The sequence below is a fragment of the Molossus molossus genome, unplaced genomic scaffold (genome assembly GCF_014108415.1).
Source record: "Molossus molossus isolate mMolMol1 unplaced genomic scaffold, mMolMol1.p scaffold_m16_p_17, whole genome shotgun sequence".
NCBI lineage: Eukaryota > Metazoa > Chordata > Mammalia > Chiroptera > Molossidae > Molossus > Molossus molossus.
This window is the reverse complement of record NW_023425352.1, coordinates 908,557-930,632: the sequence shown is the minus strand read 5'-3', so window position 1 is coordinate 930,632 and position 22,076 is coordinate 908,557. Positions and strand designations below refer to the sequence as shown.

The 22,076-nt window shown below is 58.0% G+C and overlaps 1 protein-coding gene across 10 annotated transcripts in view; it reads left to right on the top strand.

Moving 5' to 3' along the window:
* Window positions 1–22,076, top strand: part of FGFR2 (fibroblast growth factor receptor 2) — a 92,427-nt gene that overhangs the window by 5,195 nt on the left and 65,156 nt on the right. For 5 of the 10 annotated variants that reach the window (XM_036265200.1, XM_036265198.1, XM_036265199.1 and 2 more), the window contains exons 3-4: window positions 20,493–20,759; window positions 21,910–21,984. The exons of 3 other annotated variants lie outside the window; for them this stretch is intronic. In XM_036265200.1, the coding sequence (XP_036121093.1) occupies window positions 20,493–20,759; window positions 21,910–21,984 (342 nt within the window). The remainder of the gene's footprint in view (window positions 1–20,492; window positions 20,760–21,909; window positions 21,985–22,076) is intronic. 2 more of the 10 variants (XM_036265203.1, XM_036265202.1) reach the window with 1 other exon arrangement.

Sequence of the window (22,076 nt, the reverse complement as noted above, 5' to 3'; positions counted from 1 at the left end):
CATTAGCCAAGCCTACTCGGTGCAGCGTGGACATCTGTCATCGGTAGGGTATATTGGGAGCTGAGTTATTTTTCGAGTGGTAATCCGAGAATAAAACGGCAGATCTCGGCAGTCATCGCCACTTAATGAACCTGTTTGCCGAGAGCCCACCTGGTGCCTGCTTAGTTCTGGGGGCTGCCGCGGTCCTGAGTGGTCCGGGGCCGGCTCAGTGTTCTGGAAGAGCACCCCGAGAGGCAGGCTGGGGGAGGACAGGAAGGCCTGCCCAGGACAGGATGGGAAGGAGGGCCATGCTGAGGTGGGGACCCCAGGAGCCCCCGAGTCACAAGCCACGAAAGGACAGCGGGGCAGGTCTTTTTCTGGCACGGAGGGGGGCCGAGCGCTCTCTTTCTAGCTCAGGTGCGGAGGCTTTGTCATGAGCAGGTGTGGCGACATCATGGGGAGTGAAATCGGAGGGGTTGGCCCCCGAGGTTCTACCCAGGGGACTGCCCTCTTGTGACTCAGCACAGATGTAGTTGGCGATGGTGAAGCATTGCTTTAAAAATCGATTTTTAGAGAGAGGAAGGGAGAGAGGGAGAGAAACATGGGTTTATACATTCATCGGTTGCTCGTTGTATGTGCTTGATGGGGATCGAACCCAGAACCTTGGCGTCGAGGGGACCACACTAACCGGCTGAACTACCCAGCCAGGGCAATGTTGATGCATTTTTTAAAGGGCTTACAAGTTACCGGTTTCTGAAAGTCATGCCTGTACTTCTTTAATTTTGCTAATAATTAAAATGGATGTTTCCCTAATTGCCGGTTTTCCCCCGAGTGCGGCTCAGCGCGGAGGCCGAGGAGCCGGGCTTTCCGGCAGCGTGAGCCCAGCAGCGGCCCAGGTTGGGAAAAACTGTCATTTTTCATTTGGACGCTCAGGGCAGCGTTATTGGGAGTTTATTTCAACATAAAATGTAAAACGGTCCTGGAGGACTTTGTTTATCGCATTTAATTATTGAGGAAAGTTTAAAATATGTGTGTACATGCCGGAAGGAGGAGCCGAGGCAGAGACTCAGGCAGGGCAGGGGTGGGGTCCCCCCCAGTGGTTCTTTGTGTAAATTTGTATCCAACAGTGGATTGCTGAAAGAAAGCAGGTCTTCCCAACCTGGGATCTGAGGGTGCATCCTAAGGGGGAGGTCCATGAAATCCCGAAAATTACAGGTCCTGTTTTGCAGGCGTCCTTCTGTGCATTTTTCTGGGTTCACAGCCGCTATGAAGTTTGCATCCAGGGTTGTGAGAGGTTAAAACAAACACACACAAAAGCTTTAGTGGAAGATGTAAAACCCCGTGAAAAAGCGGCTTTGGGAAAGCGTACGCACCCCTGGGCCTCAATTTCTCTTCCTGCGTCTGAGGGTTCGATCAGGTGATCTTCAGGGACCGTTCATTAATGTTAAACGAGTGTTCATATCCTCAGAAGTCTTCTGATGACCTCCCTCTAAAGGTCGCCAGAGCACGAAGAGCTGTGAGCCCAGGGCCTGGCATTTAATAAACTCTCAGGACACGTTATCATTTTCCCGAGCGAGTGGGGCGCCTGCGTCTCCTGTCCTCCGGGGGGGCGCTGGGGGCTGGCGGAGCCTCAGCCATAGTATTGGATACAATGTATCCAGAAGAAAGTTGCTGTCTGATGCAGGAGGTCCTCCCTGTTTCCAGGCAGCCGTGTGTGTTTTCCGCAGGGTCTGCACTTGGCTTGTCTGTCAGCCCAACACTGACAACTGATGGGAGCCCTAAGACGAGTTCTCCACTGTGGGAGCTTTGCTCTGGTGTCCGGGGTGATTAGGAAGGAAATGTAGTCAGAGACGAGGAAGGAGTTTTTGAGGACTGGAAGCAGACTGCCCAAGGCACAGGCTGCGTCGTGCCGCGCGGGGGAGAGACACTGACCCCGTCCACAGAAGTCCGCCAGCGCCCGTCGGTCCCCCTGGGTACCCGCGCTGTAGCTTTGGTTAACAGTGCGTCCAACCTTGACCTTTTATTGCACAAGGCCTTATCTTGGAAGACTTTGAGGTTTGTTCATTTGGAAGCTCAGTTTAGATAATTCTGTTGGGCTGGACCAGAGACACATGTGACTAAGTTCCAGGAAGGAGCCTGAGCCCCAACCCCCAGGATCCTGTCCTGGTCACTCGGCTTTGTGCAGTATCGTGTCATAGCACAAAGTGTATCATCCAATCATCTGTTTTCCCCACACTTTCTGAAGTGGGAACAGTAGGGTCGGGTCTACTCATCTGAGTTAATACGAGGACATACGAGAATGGTCTCTAGAAGATTTTAAATGTTATTATCCCACATTAAAAATGGATATTGTCAACTGGTCATCCAAGGGAGCAGGGGACCAGCTGGAGGGTACAAACTCAGTTATTGAGGCAACGGAGGGTAGTCCTCAATGTCAAGTGCTGTTCCGTTGATTAATATTCTAATTATTTGAAGTATAGTCAAGCTTGGTCACCCTGGGGCGGAGGCAGCTCTTACTTTCAAGTTCTTCCTGACTTTGTCACCTCCTCCGGGTTAATTAAGTCATTGTTGACATTAATGACACCCTTGTTTACACCAGCCCAGTAGGGGCTGAAATAAAAGGGCTTTTCCAACCCCAGAACTTTAATTACTTTCCCACTCTCCGCAAAGTGTGATTCGGAAAAAGCATCAACCTGGGAAGAAAGTAGTTTGCATGTTTTTTGTTTTGTTTTGTTTTCTTTAAACCAGTTTTTTGGCAACCTTCTAAGAGGTGATGCTGTCCTGGACCCGTGAGAGTTGGTGCAAAGTTCAGTAGCAGAGAGGTTGCGTGAGGGGTCCGTGGAACCCCCTCCCGGGTCAGACTATTCCAGTATGGTTGGTGTCCTTTGTAAGACGATTGCAAATGCCAAAGTATCAGCCATACGCATTTAATTGCAAGTTAAAAGCAAAGAAAAAAGAATATGTCCGCATACCAAGAGTGAATGATTTAAAATAATCTTCTGTTTTGTATTATCTGCATCTTTGTTCCTCCGTTTGAGTGTTAATATTTAAGAGTTGACTGTAACTTGATAGTTAGCTTAAGAACAAGGACTTATTCTTGGTCAGTTAAACCAAATGCAGGCGTATGCAGTTAAACACACAATGAGGTACACATTCTTTATTAGTGTATAAAGTATTTCACAATTCATAGACAAAGAGCTGTGTTTAATATTATTTCTAGAGCAAAGTTTGGCACGCCCAGAGAACTGGTATTTGTATACTTTCTCGACAGGCTCCCTGTGACCGAGTGTGGGTGTGTGAGTTTTGCCTGTTTATTTTTAACTCCACGAAACTTTGAGTACCTACTACGTGACCAGCCCCACCCACACCAGGCCCTAACCGAAGACTTCCAAGTTTTTCCGGCCCAGTTAAGGGTGAGAATTCAAATAAGCAGAGCAATCCGATCCAACATGTTTCCAGTGTTAGACTTAATGAATAATTACATGGTTATGAAATAACCGAGGTGGTGTTTAAACAGGAAAGGTTTGGTTTAATGTTCACGTTCTCAGTCCAGTGTAGCCAGTACCCTCTGGTGTGCAGTCTGCGTGGTGTTGACTTTGTCCCGGGTACTGGGTAAGGGGCTGCTACCCTCTTTCATGAGAACGTGACTTAATTTTGCATTTCTGTGTAAGGTGTCTGATGTCAGCCTTTCAGGGACAATGTTTTGGTTTTGGGGTGCCAGTGTCTCAGTGGGCAGTGCAGCTGGCTTGCTGCTCCCCACGGGACCGGGTGGATCCTTAGCAAGGTGACCTGTTCTGGTAGGCAGTTCAGTTCTTGCGACTGTCTGACCGTCCCACCGATGGCTCTGGCCCACTGGCTTTTCTGTGGTTAGAACGTCCACGGCCTTTATTCTCGTTGCGTTCTCCTCGAGGGATGACTGAGCTGCAGGTTTTGCTTTTATTTTATTTTTTATACTTTCGCTGTATCCAGGTGAGGTTTTCAGATGGCTCTGCTTCCACAGCTCCTGGCATGGACACGCTTGACGTGCTGCCTCCCCCCCCCCCCCCCCGGCCTTGCGGTCTTAGTGTGGCCCCCCCCGCCCGGCCTTGCGGTCTTAGTGTGGCCTCTTGTAACTGCTGGTGCTGGAGGCCACGCAGGGCTGAACATCAGCCTGACAGATAGCGGGCTGGAAGTTTGGCCTTAGCCAGAGACATGGATTCTGATTATTATCTGAGAAGGACAAGCCCGTCAGAACTCCGCTTCGACCTGGAGGGGGCCTTGAACCTGTTTTTAAAGCCACGTGTCACTGGTGTCCGTTTTGGGGAAAATGTTTGTCTTCCTGGGAACCCTTAGGCCTCCGGCAGCTTTTGTCTTCACAGACTGGCCACCTGCCGACCCAGGTGAGCCTGGAGTGACCCACCAGGTGCAGCTCCGGCCTTGCTGGTTGGGGACCCGAGGGGGAGGTAGGGAAGGGAGCCGAGGCCGAGTTCCTGCCAGAGGTCTGGGTGGCCAGCGGCGGGGCTTCTGAGAAGGGTCCCGCGTGTTTGGGAGGGGCCGCCTTCTGGATTAACAGAGGCCCCTGTTCCCAGGTGTGTCTTACCCCTTGCTCTGGTCTGTGACCGTCCTTTTCAGGTCATGGTGGGAAATCCGAAATACTGTCCCTGGCCTCCAGTTACGTAAGGTCACGCTTTTGCTTTACATGTTCCTACGAAAGGATGTTTAATTCCTGGGGCAGACCACGGTCATCCTCGAAGGGACAGGCTCAGGTCTCCAGTGGTTTTGGCTCGGAGAAGCTCTGTGATGTGGCTTTTCACACGTTGGGTGGGATGCCCCGTCCTGTAGCCCACTCGGAAGGAAGGCCGCCCGTGACCAGGCCCCTCTGGACGTCTGCCACCTCCTGTGAGCTGAGTATTAAAGATTCTCTTTGACCGCTGAGCTGGGCCCTTTCCCGTCCGACTAAGAACCGTTCCTCCCCAGTCGTGTCTGAGTAGAACGCGGAATACGTAGAATTTCAGGCTACGGTGAACATGTCCTATGAGGAGGTCACGAGATAGCTTCTGGGGAAATACTGGTGGATTCAGGAGTGAGGACCATGGCTGTATTTATTGGTGTGATTTATACAGCACCTTGCCTTGAAAGAGAGAACCAAGTCTATATCTTAAATGTTACAAATGTTTCAAATTTAAAATTGCTGAACTCTTTCAAAGGTCAAGAATCCCTTAGAAAATTCACCTGAGTTCTGCATCTGACATACGTACATATATATATATATATATATATATATATATATATGTGTGTGTGTGTGTGTGTGTGTATGTATATATGTGTGTGTGTATATATATATGTGTGTATACATATATATATATATACACACACACACAGTCATTTTGAATGTCATGTGATGCGTTTTCTGGGGACATAAACTCAGAAAGGAACTCGACCTTTGGAAGCTGGGCAAGTCGGGTTTGACTCTCCCCACTGTTTGCTGGTGCTGTGACCTTGGACACGTCAGATAACCTCTCTGAGCCGCACTTTCCTTATCAGAAATGGGGCTGATCATATCTGTCTTGAAGGGGCAATAGGAAGCCCCAGCCTGGGGTAGGTGCTCAGTAAACGGTCATTTCCTCTCTGCCCCACCCACTTCCCCATCAAGGTAAAGACCTGATACAGGAATGAAAACCAGCCTTTCATGGGTGTTTGCCCTGCAGTGGACACAGATAAATCTGCATTTAGATTCATTAAAACAGAGCTGAAGTCCCTGGGCCTGTCCACCCCCTCTTACCACCTTGGGCATTTGCAAGGCCGGACGTCAGAGGCGTGGTCACCTTGCTGCTTGCAGTCCAGGTGGTTCAGGGTGGACATTTTCTCCCTGCGGAAGGTCAGTTGCGGCGTCACAGTAATAGGGGGACATAGCTTTCTGGGGAGCAGCATGTTTGGTAAGGAAGTCTCTGCGGATTGTCCTTGGGCCCCGGGGAGATGTGTGCACAGAAGGGTATGGGTGGGTTGGGGTGAGCTGGGTGTCGGGTGCTCTGCTTTGGTCCTGACCATTGAGCAGCCCCACAGCTTACTGAGATCACCCTGCTGTGTTTGCCTGGGGTGACGTCCCCTGGTCAGCCTGCTGGCCGTTCTAGGGGCGCAGAGAGCTGGCCTTCCAGTCTGTGTGGAAGAGAGGTCAAGGATATTGTTCAGGGACCCACAGAACTTCAGGGGGGGGGGTCTGGGCAGTCGTGTGGGTGCTCTACCCCGATGGACAGACCGGGCTGGGGATGCAAGTGGGGTGGTCCGCGTGGAGGGCTCATGTTCTTTCAGCCCATTCCGATGGCCACGCCGACTCCCAGGACCATGGATGACGTGCCACGTGTCAGACGCTTGGACATGCATTGTCTCTAATGTCAGTAGTCTGGCTGACCCCAGGCCTTGCTCGCCCCATTTTAGGGATGAGGTAACTGAGGCCCTCAGATGAAGCGATTCCTTCAAGACTTCAGCCAGTGAGCGTGGCCCAGGCCTGGTTCCTGGGCAGGGTCTCGCGTGGCTCCCTCTCCTAAAGCTGTCGTTCCCCCACATCCACACTGTTCCCTTAGAGCTTCCAAGGAAAGTCACAGGCAGTAAAAACGGTCCAAAATGACCACTTTGTGGTTCTTCTGGATGGGCCTCTGGTGGTGTGACGCTGACCGGTAAGAAGACGGCCCCCCGCTGCCAGGACACAGGAGGCTGCTCGGAGCCCGGCAGCTCCCAGGCTGCCACACGCAGGGCCAGGAGCTGGCCACCCAGGCTCTTCTTGTCCTCGTGCTTCTGCGGTCCGCCTGGCTCCTGCCGCGTTGGCGTTTGCGGCTGTCGCTTCGGTACCACGTCAGGCTTTGTTCCTGGGCGTCCTGACTTGAGACGGGTCGAGGCCCACCTCACAGACCTGTGTACCTGGCCCCCCCGCCCCCGCACCTGTAGTCATGGCGACCACCAGTGCACACCTGGCCGTTCTGGTCTCAGCGACTAGGCAGGGACAAGAGGGGGGCCTGTCCCGGGAATGGAGGGGCAGAGACGGCGGTGCCCACCCTGCCTCAGCCTTGGCCAGCCAGGGTGTCCCCAGGGGAGAAGAGCCCATTTTAAAGCCAACAGTTCGGAGTGGTGGTTTTAGACGGAGGTGAACTCAGGTGGCTGCGGCAGAGGGGAAGGAGGCTGGTTTGGTCTGCGAACTTTGCCCAGGGTCCCCCGCATCCCCGGCGTTCAGCAAGGGGTCCCCGTGGAGAGGAGAGGAGAGCGTTTGGCTGGAAGGAGACCCGGCAGCCCTCCTGTGTCACCTGGCGTGGTGACGGCACCCACAGTTTGGCAGAGACGAGATGTCGCTGGTAGCACACTGTTCGGGTTGCAGGGTGACCGCGGTGGCTTCTTGGAGTTTGTCTCCCAGATACGGTTTTGAGGCCCTACTGTGTGCCAGGCTGCGTGGGGATAGAATGGCAGGCCCATGCCGTGGGGGACACAGGCCTCTGCCGCACAGCTGCAGAAGAGGGCAGTGCCAAGCCCAGCGAGGGGTCTCACGGGAGAGCGTGGTGTGGCGAGCGGCAGGAGGAAAGCAGGCACAGGGCCCCCAGGGAGGCCAGGCTGCTGCAGGGCCGAGGGCACGAGAGAGGCCAGGCTGGGGGTCCGCGCCAGGTGAGAGTTTCCTGGGAGCTCCCATGAGGCTGGTGTTCGTGGAGGTGGGCACTCACCTTGATTCCTAAGCAAACCCACCCCGAGGGCCTAGTCAGCCGCCTAGGTTGCTCCGTGCCTAGTTGGGAGATGTCCAGGGCCTGGCCTCTCTGCTGTCCGCTGCCACTTGTTCCTACTGCGGGGCGTCCACCCTGACAGGCGTGGCCGGGGGGAGGTGCCACAGGCAGCCGCACGTGCGTGGGTCCTTTCGGCTCTTTCTTGGGCTGGGGGAGGCCCGAGGGCAGGGTGGCCAGATGGACCTGGGCTGGGTTGTGATTTGGCTCCCCTCCTGGCGGCCCCCCCGGGGACACTCCTCTGGGCCTGCTTGGACTTCCAGATCCAGTGTTCCTCTGGCGGGTTTAAAGGGGGCTGGGCTGAGGGCTGGGGGCTCTTCAAAGTTTGTTTGTTTCTCAAGCTTTTACCTCTATGCAAATATGCGGCTTGGGGCCGGGAGAGAGGTTGACCCTGGTGGCGCCTATCTTAATTTGGAATTTCCTGAATTAATGTGGTTTCAGTCCTCGGGGCTGAGGGTCCCCCAGGGGCAGTTTTTCTTTTCTCTGCAAATTGCCAGGAGAAAAGCGATCCCTGGGCTGCGACCCGCCTTTCTGGGTCCTGTGGGGCGAAGCCAGCTGGGAAGGTGCCCCTCGGCCTGACTTGGGGAAACCTCCCCCAGAGGTCATTCCAACCGCTTGCTCCGGACCCCTCGGGCTACGCCTTCCGTGCGCCGAGCAGGAGTTAGGGCGGCCAGCCCGAAAGCAGAGGCCCAGGCCCGAGCTGCGGGATCAAACCCATTCAAATGAGGAGGGCCATCTGTTCCCAGCACCCAGCTGCTGTCCCTTCATTTGCAAATGGCTGGGCTGCTGCCGGGGGCCCTCTGGGACACATCTGCGGGGTCTGAGTGAGTGTGGGGACTGGGGTCCTGCTGCGAGGGGAAAGGCCTACCCCTTTAAGTCAACTTGCCCCAAAGTTCCCGAGCTGCAGAAGCTGGAGGCGGCCTGCCCGCCCCCTTCCTTGGGTCCCTGGGGCCCCTTTAAGAGTATTCATTTATTCAGAAAGTTCTTACTGAAGAGGGACCTGTTTGTTCCCTGGGCTTGGGGAAACCGTCCAGGAGGATTTGGATGTGGTCTGACCTTGAGGGCGTGTACAGGCGCACGTGTCCACGGCGGGCGTGTCCTTCCTGGGCCAGTCCTGTTGGCTTCAGGGAGCCAGTTGGTCCCAGTAGCTTCCAGGAGCCACAGATGACAGTGGGAGCGGAAACCTCTCCAGAAGGGGTCACACTGCTGGCTTGGGGTGCTCTCTGGAATGCGGGCCGAGCATCCCACTCGCCGTAACCCCGGTCCTGATGCCTGTGATCTGCGGGTCTGGTTATTTCTGCAGTTATTCCTGGCAGCCTGTGGGGCTGTGATCAGTCACCTGAGCCTGCTGGGGCTGTGTTCCCGGGGGGATTCTGGCAAGGCTGTTGTGCCCCCATACACATACTGGGGATCTCAGATCTGTTGGGCAGATGACTAGGAGACTGTATTTTCACAAGCCCCAAGCCTCTCTCCTTACTGAAGTAATCGAGCAGGTCTTGTACATGGGTGTTGATAATGACATTCTCACAGATCCCTGGATATTTAGCTCTCCTGGGGGACATTCCAGAAATCTCCACTTATGGAACTTACCTATATTTGATGTGGCAGATTTGTTCCCTGGAAAGAAAACCCTGTTTTAAAGTCAGAGGGATGTAAAGTGAGGGACCCATGAGGTTGGAAAACAGCGGAACATTCGGTGTAAATCTACACCCTGCGAACGGAGCCGGTCTGCCTGAGCTGCAGGCCGCAGGGGGCTGGCGGCTGGGTGAGGGGCGCTTCTCTCCGCTGTGCCCTTCGCGTGAAGGTGCACAGAGGCCTTCCTGGGAAGCCTGTGGTTTTGTCCTTGTGGTGACCTTGACGGCAGTAGGCTAGCCTGTCAGTATTTTCCTGTTCTGTAAACCAGGACCCTGAGGTTCCGTGAAGGGACCGTCCAAGGGGACACCGTTCATCACAGACTCTTGTCCCTGGACATTGGAGCTGACTTCCCAGTGTGGCCCTTGGACCAGCACCATCGATGTTATCTGGGAACCTGTGGGCCCGGGGCCATTGGAAGCTGTGGTTTAACAAGCTGCCGGGTGGTCTTGATGGCGGGACCCCTGCTGAAGCTCTCGGCTGGAATAGGTGGACGGGGGCAGGGAGACGGGTTTGGCTGTGTACCTGCTGGATGGAGACACGGCCGTGGAGATGGAGCCGTGCGGTCTGTCCTCGTGGAATCGGAGGTTTCACGGGGTGATGTTCAAGCGGGCTTTGCAGGCTGACCAGGGGTCTGCCAGGCAGAGTGCCAACAGGAGGTGCGGCTGAGGGCTGGCACCCGTGCACAGGAAGCCCCAGGCAGACGGGGCAGCGGCAGCCGAGGTCTCAGTGTGGCTGCTTCTCCTTGGCTGGACCCCGTCAGAGTGTGGGGGGCTCTCTGCCCTTCTCTGTTGTTTTTTAAAAAAATGTTTTTATTGATTTTTTTTAGAGAGATAGAAACATTGATTGGCTGCCTCCCACATGCCCTCTGCCAGGACTGATCCCACACTCCGGGCCTGTGCCCTGACTGGGGATCGAACTGGGAACCTCTCAGTCCCTGGGATGGTGCTCAACCCACTGAGCCCGCACCCCAGGCCTGTGCCCTGACTGGGGATCGAACCGGGAACCTCTCAGTCCCTGGGACGGCGCTCAACCCACTGAGCCACACTGGCCGGGTGCATTTTTAGTGGAGGTGAGAGCTGCTCCTTACGAGGTCACTGTGGTGGTCGGGGTGGACCGTTGGGGGCCCGTGGTGACGGCTGAGGGCTTGCAGGGGCCTGTGGAGGGAGGGGGAGGCGGGGCCTGGCCTTGCTCCCCCTGAGGGCTGCCGCAGAGTGGAGCGAACAGGTGGGCGGGCGGGCGGCAGAGGGAGAAGAGGGCCTTTGGGCGGCTGGGAGCTCGGCGGCTGTAGCTCCTGCACTAGCAGGAGGCGGCGGAGGAGGGCGAAGGTCTTGTCTTGGATGAGGCGCTCTGTAGACAGCCAGGAGATCGTTCCCTTGGGCAGGTAAAAATGTGAACCTGCAAGCAGAGACTTGAGTGGCGCTGACACGGAGGGTGGGAGAGCTGCAGACACGGAGGCCACCAGGTGTAGGGACAGGTCCTGGGGAGTTGGCGGTTCTGAGCATGTCCACAGATACCGACAGGTGAGGAGGGCCCCAGGGGCACAAAGACCTCCATGAAACATTCTGTTCGTAACACATGCACACACATGCACACTCACACACACACTCACCCATGCACACCTGCACCTGCACACTCATACATGTGTGCACACACTCACACACATGCACACTCACACACACATCCACCCATGCACACCTGCACCTGCACACTCATACGTGTGTGCACACACTCACGCACACACGTGCACACTCACACACACCTCCACCATGCACACCTGCACACTCATACGTGTGTGCACACACTCACGCACACACGTGCACACTCACACACACCTCCACCATGCATACCTGCACCTGCACACTCATACGTGTGTGCACACACTCACGCACACACGTGCACACTCACACACACATCCACCCATGCACACACATGCACATGCACACACACATCCACCCATGCACACCTGCACCTGCACACTCATACGTGCGTGCACACACTCACACACACATGCACACTCACACACACATCCACCCATGCACACACATGCACACTCACACACACATCCACCCATGCACACCTGCACACACACACATGCACACATGCCACACTCACGCGCACACATGCACACACATCCACCCATGCACCCCCCCCACACTCACATACACACATGCACACAGGCATGCACACATCCACTCATATGCACACCCGCATACTCACACATACGTGCGCACACACATGTGCACACACACACACATGCACGCAGGAAACAGAATGGCCCCAGGTAACAAAGCAGTAAGTCGAGGCTCTGGAACCCGACCGAAGGTTGGGCAGGCGGCTTTTCTCTCTCCCCTGCCGAGGACTCATGGTTCCAGCCGCGAGGCTCCTGGTGGCTGGTCCCTGGTGGGTGCTTTCGGTCACAGTTGCATCTGTTCCTGTCCCGGGTTTGTAGGTGACGAAACGTGAAGTAACGAGGACGTCGAGGGCCTGTCCCAGGTCACAGTGTGTGGTGACACCTTTGGATCGGGTGTGTTCTGAGTCTGTACTTCGCACAGGCCAGCCTTTTCTGGAGTGGACAGGGGCGGCCGGAAGGGAGGCCGGGCCCCTGTGCGGGGCTCGGGAGCAGCCATGGACCGAAGGGCCGTCTGGGCAGAGGGGGCGCCCCACAGTCCGGGCAGTGGAGGCTGTGGTCTGGACTCGGGGGGTGGGACGGGAATGTTTTTGAGGTAGAGGGGAGGTTCCCAGAACCAGGGAGGACCTGTGTTTGTTTTGCGGGTGCCACCTCCCTTGACCTTTAGATTGTGTTGATGAAGGTCAGGCACGTCCTCTTCCCCTCCGACTCCTGTGAGGCCCCACTCGCCCCCAGCTCTCCCCTGCGTGGGGTGACCCTGGAACCTTCCCCCTGAGAAGGGGGTTTCCAGCGGCTCCTGTGGTCGGCTGGGCATTCCCTGGAACAGTGCGTCCTGGGGGCCCCGAGAAGTGCCAGGCTCCCCGCCGTGTGTATGAGCGTGTTTCCATGTGTTTCCACAAGACGGGAGCCCGGGCCTGGGTGAGCAGGCGGCCAGCACCCGACTCCTCGTTTGTGCACGGTGGCCCAGGAGGGGCGGGGCCCCCTTGCCTTAGCGCTCAGCGCCAGGCCCCCCGTGTCCTGGGCACTGGGCACCTGATACGGCCCTTCGTTTTGGGGAGTGCTTTGTACGTGGAGGACTCCCTTCTGAAGTTCTTGCTCAAGCAAAGCGACTGATAGTGGGATTCCTGCAGAGGACACCCACTCGCCGCCCGCGTCCTGGCGGTCTGGGGGGGTGCTGCTCTGGGGGGTGCTGTTCTGGGGGGTGCTGCTCTGGGGGGGTGCTGCTCTGGGAGGGTGCTGTTCCTGAGGGGGTGCTGTTCTGGGGGGTGCTGCTCCGGGGGGGGGTGATGCTCCTGGGGGTGCTGCTCTGGGGGGTGCTGCTTCGGGGGGTGCTGTTCCTGGGGGTGCTGCTCCGGGGGGTGCTGTTCCTGGGGGTGCTGCTCCGGGGGGGTGATGCTCCTGGGGGTGCTGCTCTGGGGGGGTGCTGCTCCTGGGGGTGCTGCTCTGGGGGGGTGCTGCTCCGGGGGGGTGATGCTTCTGGGGGGGTGCTGCTCCTGGGGGTGCTGCTACGGCGAATGTGCTGCGAGACGCGCGTGTGCCCGGGAGAGAAGCCGCCCTCCGCCCTGTCCCTCGGGAGAACCCTGCACCGGCAGAATCGGGGGAGGGAGCTGACACACGGCCGACTGTTGGTCCTGTTTCTGCAGCTCTGTTTTCTCTCTCAGACTTGAAGAGCTGCTCACTGTCCCCCACTGACAGACCTGAGCTCTGTGACAAGTGGCTAGAGGCGTAGTTTACAGCGGTTGACACCCTGGGGGTATTGGCCATGACTCCCCCTGGCCTGGGAATGCCAGCCAGTCTGCAGTTTCGGGACAGCCAGGCCACGGGGGCGGGGTGAGCGGCGGCCCAGGGGATCTGGACACAGGGCTTAGAGTCCTGACGTGTGTCCACGGGGCTCCTGACGGTTGGTTGGGAAGAGGAAGTGGCAACGTCTCAGCCCGTTGATTGATCTGGGTTTCATCGCTCTGATTTCTTTAATTGAATTTTTTTTTTAGAGAGCGAGAGATCGATTTGCTGTTCCACTTACTGATGCATCATTGGTTGTTTCTTTTTTTTATCCTCACCTGAGGACATTTTTTTAATATACTTTGTTCAGATAGAGTGGGAGGGGGAGAGAGAGAGAAACATTGATGTGAAAGGGACACATCGAGTGGCTGCCACCCACACGACCCAACCAGGGCCGGGGACAAACTGCAACCAAGGTACATGCCCTTAGCGGGAACCAAACCTGAGTCTCTCCGGACCGCAGGCCGACACTCTAACCGCTGAGCCAAACCGGCCAGGCCATTGGTTGCTTCTTGTATGTGCCCTGACCAGGGATCGCACCCACAACCTTGGCGTATGGGGACGATGCTCCAACCAGCTGGGCCTCCCGGCCAGGGCCGCCCTCACTTCCTTCTGTCCCGACCTTCAGGTCGGCAGTGTTTCCTGAGGCACGACCTTCCGTCGTTCACACCGTGCAGAGTACTCGTGTCCCCGAGAGAACAGTGGTACTTACGCCTTATAAGGCTGCTTGATGTCGGCGATTCGTCCGCAGGTCTGTTCTCGCCAAGGGGAAGCTCTGAGGGGTCTGAGCTGGGTCAGCGAGCTCTGCCGTCGCCACTGTCTGTGTCCGCAGAGCCCAAGCTCGGGCAGGCGGGGCGGCCACGTCTGGTGTGACTGTGGGGACCTCATACCTCTATCTTGTTGTGTTGGTGAGTTTTGATGCCAATTAGATTGAAACTGTCCCAGTGGAATGTGGTGCGGATCCTCTCTTCCGAAGCCCCGATGTGTAAGACCAGGAGTCTGTTGTCTGTCTGTCCGGACTCCGGCCATTCACGCTTGTGAACAATGCTCTGGGGGTGCCGTGGATGGGAGGGTCCTGTGCGCCATTCCGACGAAGAGAAAATTGGGTGTCGGAGTAGAATGTTCCTCCCAGGTTTGGGGCACGGCCCCTCCGGGCCCCCATGACGACCCGGCGGGCGAGCAGGTGAACCGGAACAGATGGAGCAGTCACTTGTCTGCCCTGGGGCCCAAGGACGGTGACATCACAGTGCCATCGGCAGCCTCTGGGCAGCCCCACAGTATGGACGTGGCTTCTCGCACACCCAGTGGCACAATATCGGGGGCACCGGGAAGCCAGGCCGTCTTTCTGCTAGTGCCCAGATGCTCAGAGTCCCGTGGGTACCCTGAGCTGTGCTTGTCCCTGCAGCCCGCACCCCCTGACCGGCCGGGCCTCCTGCATGGACACACACCTGCCTGGAGTCTGTTTCTGGATCCGTCCCTCCCCTCCCCTCTCCGCAGGGATGTGCTGAGGGCTCGGGCACCCCTGCCTCTCTGAGGGAGAGACCTCGGGGGAATGTTCCGGGGTGACCACTGCTTAGCTGCGATCAATCCTGACATCTAAAAAGACACCGTCCTGGGGAAAGCCCAGAAAGGCTCAGTCTGTGAAATGCGATACGGCGAGCTGCCCCGTTGGCACAGGCAGCTGCTCCTCCCGTAACAGTTTAAACCCGTCGTCCGCCCCCCTCGCCGCGATCGGACGGGGCGGCCCCGGCTTTCCCATCTGTTCTCTGTTTGCGTTTGGGCGCCATTTCAGAAACCGCACGGGAAGAGTTTATAGGCAAACATGATAAAAAGTGACAGTCTGAGGTACTGCTGTCGCCGGCTTGGCAGCGGGGAGTGTTACCTGGAACGGCTCGCTGCTCCCGCTCCCTGACGCCGCGGTCGTCTGGGAAGGCGCTGGTGGGCGTTCAGCTGGGCGAGTGCGGCGGAGCCTCACGGACCAGTCTCTTCGGGACTTCACTGGAGCCCCTCAGGGCTCCACTCACACAGCCAGAGTTTGTCCCCCTGTGACTATTCACCGGGAGGTAAATTCGTGCCGCTGGTCGCTCGTGACATCATCATGACGTCACAGGGAGGCGTGAGGCCATGACCTCATCTGCTCTGATCTGCTGAGGGGCTTGGCAAGTCGGGTAGCCAGCCCCTGTCTCCGGCTCCTTGGCTGTCCCCCGGAGGCACCTCAGTTCCACATTCCCAATAGCTTCCCAGGAATAATGACCTGAGGCGTTTTGAGGGGAGGGAGGGGACCCGGCTCAGGGCAGGGGTCACACACTGTGTGGGTGACTCATGCCTTTCATCTGTGGCCGGGAGTGGAGGTGCCTTCTTCTGCTGCTGAATTATCAGAGCGCTCAGTTCATGAAGGAGCTGATCCCCGTGCCGCTGGCCCCTGGCCCCTGTCCCCTGTCCCGTGTCCCGTGTTTGCAGCGTCTGGGGGTCCGGGTCAAAGGGACGCAGCTGCAGGGCAGGGCTGGTCCGGCAGGCGGGCGTGGCGAGGGGGAGCCGGGGTGCGCGGCCCTCCCAGAAGGTAAACGCGTCGCCTGTTTGCCCAGCAGCTCGGTGACCGCGTCCCCGCTGCTGCTGTTTGCTCACGTGTCAGCCTCCGCGGCGAGAGATGTTCCGGGACATGCTCTCTGTCTGTCTGTCTGCGAGAGCGTCCGCTGTGAGGCAGGCGGCTGTGCAACCCTCCTCGTGTTTTGGTGAGGAGGGCTGAGGGCATGCTCTGTGGGACTGTGCGCCCTGGGGGGTTCTCCCCACACCCCCGCATCAGAAAGGCTGGACACTTGCCAGGGCGCCGGAGAGAGTAACCGAGGACACGCTGTCAGGCGTTGTCGAGACCTCCGGGGAGTGCGTGGCTGTTTCCTTCCGCAGGGCAGGTCGCCCACCTTGCTGGGCCAGGTAAGGTGCCTGTGGTAGTGGGAGGGGTCGAGGTGGGGAGCCTGACGCCGCACCAGGAGGTCAGAGGGGCTGGCATGTTGTCTTCGTGCCCCACTGACAGCGGGAGGTAAATGCCAGCAGCCACCCAGGGAGCTGCAGGGGAATCACCCGAAGGCACAGGGGAGGAACCCCAAAGCCTCACGGGGCACAGGGGCAGGCTCGGCCCGTGTTCTCGGCTGGAGTGGTCTTCCCTGCGGGAGCCTGTGAGCTGGCTGGCGCTGGAGGGGACCATGGTGGCATTCTGCCCCCCATGTGCCCCTTGGCCCTTCCACTCTCTTCTTGGTGGTGTTTCTCCTTAACCCTTCTCCATCCCTCCTCCCTTTCTCTTGCTTCCAATGGCCCATTTGTCCTTTCCCACCAGATGCCCTGACGTCCTCCCGAGAGATCTGGGGATGCTGCTGGGTTCTGAGGTTCGCCCAGGGCTCCGCAGACCCCCAGAGCCTTGTGCGTGATGATCATTGGGCGAGGGAAGAACATACACCTGCATCCACCACGGCCACAGTTGCTGGTTTCGAACTTTGAAGGCGGATGGCTCAGTTTTGTGGGTGAACATCGTCATCTTATCGGTGTGTTTCGGGGAGTCAGTTTATTATCCTTGAAGCTTATAATCTAATTGGAAAACTGGGTAACGGTTTTGACCGGGTTTTACGGAAACAATGCCACTTCCAGTGCATCAAGGCAGCTTACCGGCGCGCTGAGCTGGGAGCCTGCCGGGGAAGTCGTTCTGTGTCTGCGGGGGCCAGACCCACGTGGTCCTGGGCCTCTTCAGAGCAGGCAGGCTGCAGGTCCCGGCGATCGGGGCGGTTGGAGTTGCCTGTTGGCAGGTCAGGCTCACACTGTTCGGCTTGTTGGGTCCTGGAGGGCCCACTGGGCTGTGCTCCTCCCCCAGCCCTCAGGGGTGCCGTCCTTGGGTGGTACTGGCTTCGGCAGGACTTGGTGGTTTACCTGTTTCACGTGAAGGAAAATCCTCAGTGAAATGCTTTTCTTTGAAAGGAGAGAAGCCACAACCCTGCTTTTGTCGGCAGAGATTGTTTTTCTGCAACAAAATTGCAAGCGTGTTGCTTCTCTTACTTTTTAAACCGTCCTAGAGCAATTCCGCAGCCCACGACAGCCCGGCTTCTGCCTCCGAAGGCCGGAGCAGGGCAGATGGGCTCAGGGCAGGAGGGCGCAGGGTGGGAGGGTGCAGGGCAGGAGGGCGCAGGGCGGGCGGGCGCAGGGCAGGAGGGCGCAGGGCGGGTGGGCTTAGGGCAGATGGGCTCAGGGCAGGAGGGCGCAGGGCAGGTGGGCTCAGGGCAGGCGGGCGCAGGGCAGGCGGGCGCAGGGCAGGAGGGCTCAGGGCAGGCGGGCGCAGGGCAGGAGGAGGGCTCAGGGCAGGAGGGCTCAGGGCAGGAGGAGGGCTCAGGGCAGGCGGGCTCAGGGCAGGCGGGCTCAGGGCAGGCGGGCTCAGGGCAGGAGGGCACAGGGCAGGCGGGCGCAGGGCAGGAGGGTACAGGGCAGGCAGGCCCAGGGTGGGCAGGCGGGCACAGGGCAGGCGGGCGCAGGGCAGGAGGGCGCAGGGCGGGAGGGCGCAGGGCAGGAGGGCGCAGGGCAGGAGGGCTCAGGGCAGGTGGGCGCAGGGCAGGAGGGTACAGGGCAGGCAGGCCCAGGGTGGGCCGGCGGGCTCAGGGGAGGCGGGCACAGGGCAGGAGGGCGCAGGGCAGGCGGGCACAGGGCGGGCCAGGGTGGGCGCAGGGCGGGCAGGCCCAGGGTGGGCCGGCGGGCTCAGGGGAGGCAGACTCAGGGCAGGTGGGCACAGGGCAGGTGGTGGCGCCGAGGGTCCCAGTCTGTCCGGAGAGGGACGTGCTCCTGTGTTTGTCCAGCGGGTCCCTGCTCATCGCCAGTTCTGACTCAGGAAAGCAAGTCCCATGACACCCTCGGTGGTGCCTTGCTGATGACATAATGTGGTCCTAACAAGTATTTTATGTCACAGGCTCATCAGTGTAAATTCATTCTAACCTTGTGGGTGCTGTTTCAGTAAGTGGTTGTTGGGCCCAAATGACATCTGATCTCGGCTTCAACAAGCTGCCTTCGGACCCTCAGTCCTGGTGCCTTGAGGCTGCTGGAGATGGTCCGAGAGGCAGGGTCGTAGTCGCTCAGTTCATTTGCACCAGGTGTAGACGGCCTCAGGAGGTGTGGCCTGAGTACCACGGTCACCCTACCCGCACGTCCCTGGCCGCCCTGTGCAGACGTTGGGGAGCAGGCTGTGGAGGGTGAGCCCGTCTGTGTCTCCGGCGGTCAGCCCAGCCCCACACGGGACAGCACCGGGATCCGTCAGGCAGACAGACAGGCATGGCCGGGACATCTTCGTTTACAAAAACAGGTGGCGGCGCCAGGTTGGCCCGGGGCCGGAGTGTGCCCATTGCTCTAGGAGGAGCCCTCACCCGCCATCTCTGTGGGGCTGCTGGCAGGTCCACCCACCTCACGTGCATGTGTGTTCTTTCCGCAGAGGGAGGGAGAGAAACATTGACGTGAGAAGCGGCGATTGGTTGGTTTTCTCCCGGGGGGTCGGACCTGACACCTGTGGGTGGGATGACGCTGCAGCCAGCCGCGCCGGCCAGGGCAAAGTCCACACATTCATTGCCCGGGCTGTCGCGGCCTGAGCACCCAGAATAATGTGCGACCCGTAGGTGGGGTTCAGTGCGTAACTGTTGACTGAGAAGAAGAAATGTGGAACTTGACTGGCTAGCTGCTTGGGCTTTCTCTGCCCTTTTTGGGGCTGTTTGTCCCTGTGAAGTGTGGCGTCCATTTTCTTCCTTCCGTTGGGGTGATCCGTTTCTGCTCAACACCCAGCCCTTTGGGGACCCTGGCCTTCCGTGTGGGCTGTGGGCAGGAGGGTTTCTGGAACCCGGAGTGGCCGAAGCATGAAGTGACTTTGTTTCTGTCTTATCTGGGAGGCTTGTGCAGACCACACTCAGAGGACAAAACAGCTGCCTGTCGATGTCGCCCAGATTGGGAGCCATCCATCCGGGCCTGGGACTCGGGTACCGTTCACAGTCCTCACCGGGGGGAACGAAGCTGCTTGGCGCAGACTCTCGTGGGCCCCAGCCAGCGGCTCTTGCTGCTCCCCTCAAAGGCTTGTGTTCCTCTCACCTCTGCGCACAGGCGCGGTGCCACCTGCTCTGCGTGTCGGGGGCTGTGGTTATGTGCACAGCCACCTTCCATGTGTCTGCACAGGAGGGCCCCGCAGGAGGCCAGCGCGTGCACAGACAGCCCAGGTCCTTCCTCTGGGACCTCGGTGTCTCCTCACAAGACGGAGCACGAGGCAGGTGGCGCCCCCAGGAGCTGGGGATGTGGGGACATAGGAGGAGGGCGGCTCCACTTCCCTTCTGGTCAAGGTGACCGATGGCCTCACCCAGGAGGGGCTGTGGGGTTTGGGCCTTGAAGGATGACTTGGGGTTAGAGGGAGGCTAGAAGGGAGGAATAGCCCTGAGGGGACACGGGTGGAGGCTGGGGCAGAGCCCGGCGTGGGGTGGAGGTGGGCAGGGAGGGGCCAGCTCTGCGCATGGAGTGGGGTGTGTAGGGCGCTGCTGCCTTGGTCCAGGCCCCTTCAGGAGCCCTGGAGTCCGCCTCCCAGCTGTCTGGGCGTTTGCTTTGTGTCTTGGTGCTAAGCTCTCTAGGGTTTCATCGTGTTAAGAACAACGTCTTGTCCCGGCCTACCCAGCCCAGAACTCATTGTAGTCCGCGCAGTTCACGTCTGAGCTGAGAGCTTGCGGACACTCTGCCGGCAGCGTCGTAGAAGGACCCGTTTGCTTCTCTCGAGTTCGAGGCATTTTAAGGCTCAGCTTTGTGACAACAGGCAAAGTCTAGCACAATGCGTGTGCGTGTGCGTGCATGTGGACACAGGCGTGCAGTCATGTTGAATGAGAAAGTTTGTAAAACATGTGTCCTCACCATCAAAATGCCACACAATGGACTCTCTGGACCGCAAGCAGGCTGTGGATTGGCCGCGGGCTGGGAGGTTTCCTTGTCCGATGCCCGTCCACCCTGAGTCTGGGCTCGGCTCAGCCTGCACTATGTGGTGACCGCGTGGGCAGCTTCTGCTGGGCGCTTCCTCCGGGTCCCGCTTCAGACACTCAGCTCTGTGCCCAGGGCCACCTTCTGGCTTCCTGGGTGGTGGGAGAGGCCTGCTCTCCGGGGAGCACGGGGGCCTCACTGACCTTTGTTGGCCGCTCTCTCCTGCTCCTTCCCATCTGTCTCCGTCTTCTCTCTCCCGCCTTCTGCAGAGCCACCAACCAAATACCAAATCTCCCAGCCAGAAGTTTACGTGGCCGCGCCCGGGGAGCCGCTCGAGTTGCGCTGCGGGTTGCGAGATGCCGCCGTGATCAGTTGGACTAAGGATGGGGTGCACTTGGGGCCCAACAATAGGACAGTGCTCATTGGGGAGTCCTTGCAGATACAAGGTGCCACGCCTAGAGACTCCGGCCTCTATGCTTGTACTGCCGCTAGGACTGTAGACAGTGAGACCGTGTACTTCGTGGTCAATGTCACAGGTGAGTCGGCCTGCGGGCCCTCTGCTCTGTGCTGGGTCAGTTCGCATGTGTTTATTTCTTAACCCTCACCGTGGACGCTTTCCCATCGATTTTTAGATAGTGGGAGGGAGGAAGAAGGGGGGGGGGAGAGAAACATCGATGTGAGAGAGACACATCGACTGCGTTGCCTCCCACACGACCACCCTGGCCAGGGACGGTACCAAACTGCAACCGGTACCTGCCCTTGACCAGAATCGAACCCGCAACTCTGTGGTCTGCGGGCCGACGCTCTAACTGCTGAGCAAATCCGACCAGGGCTGAGTCAAATTTTATTGGACAAGTTTCCCGCTAAGGGCACGTACCTCGGTTGCAGTTTGTCCCCGGCCCTGGTTGTGCGGGTGGCAACCACTCGATGTGTTTCTCTCACGTCGATGTTTCTCTCTCTGTCTTCCTCCCTCTCCCCCTCCTGCTCTATCTCAAGATAAAAAAAAAAAAAAATTATTGGGCAACTGAAATCATAGTGATTCTCATGTGCGCAGTAACATTTTTCTTTCAAGATGGCACACTTTTATATAAGTAAAAGCACACTCCCCACTCATGCCACCGGCGTCCTTGGCATTTAGAATATAGGAGCGAAATTTGGATGCTGAAGATTGCTGATTCCTTTTATTAAAATCTGCGTTTCTCTCCATTTTTCTTTCGTGCTGTGGGGGGGACTGCACGGGCCCCCTTCCTGGTGGCCGAGTTTAAAGTTTTGTTTCCAGAATGTTAGTAAATGCTCGAAGGCCACACAGCGGCTGAGTTTTTCTAGGGACGAATTCCTTCCTTGAAGGGGACCCTGAGCGCCACGAGGTTTGCCAGGCAGGGTCTTTGGAGAGGATGCAATCCGTAAATTTGCTGGGGACTGGAATCCCAATCCAGTTTCTGTATACCCCGTTTTACACAATGTTTAAACAGTGTGAAAACAGAAAACACCGAGAATCATAACACGGACCAACTGTGACCATGGAGAGACTCTGGAAGCCATCAAGACCGTCTTAACTAAACACGGCCTTAGACTTTCTGCCTGGCGGGCTCCTGGGTTCTTGACCCTCCCAGGGACTGAGCTCTCGGCGGCGGCAGCCTTTTGCTCGGCAGAAACGCAGCGACGGGTATGTTCTTTCGCACACAGATGCCATCGCGTCCGGAGACGATGAGGACGATGCCGACGGCCCTGAGGACTTCGTCGGCGAGAACAGTAACAACAGTAAGTAGCAGCCACCCTGCCGTCCCCGAGGGAGGCCGCACCGATCTGACCTGTCCTGTCCGCTCCTGGCGATGCTGCGCCCCTCCCCCTCT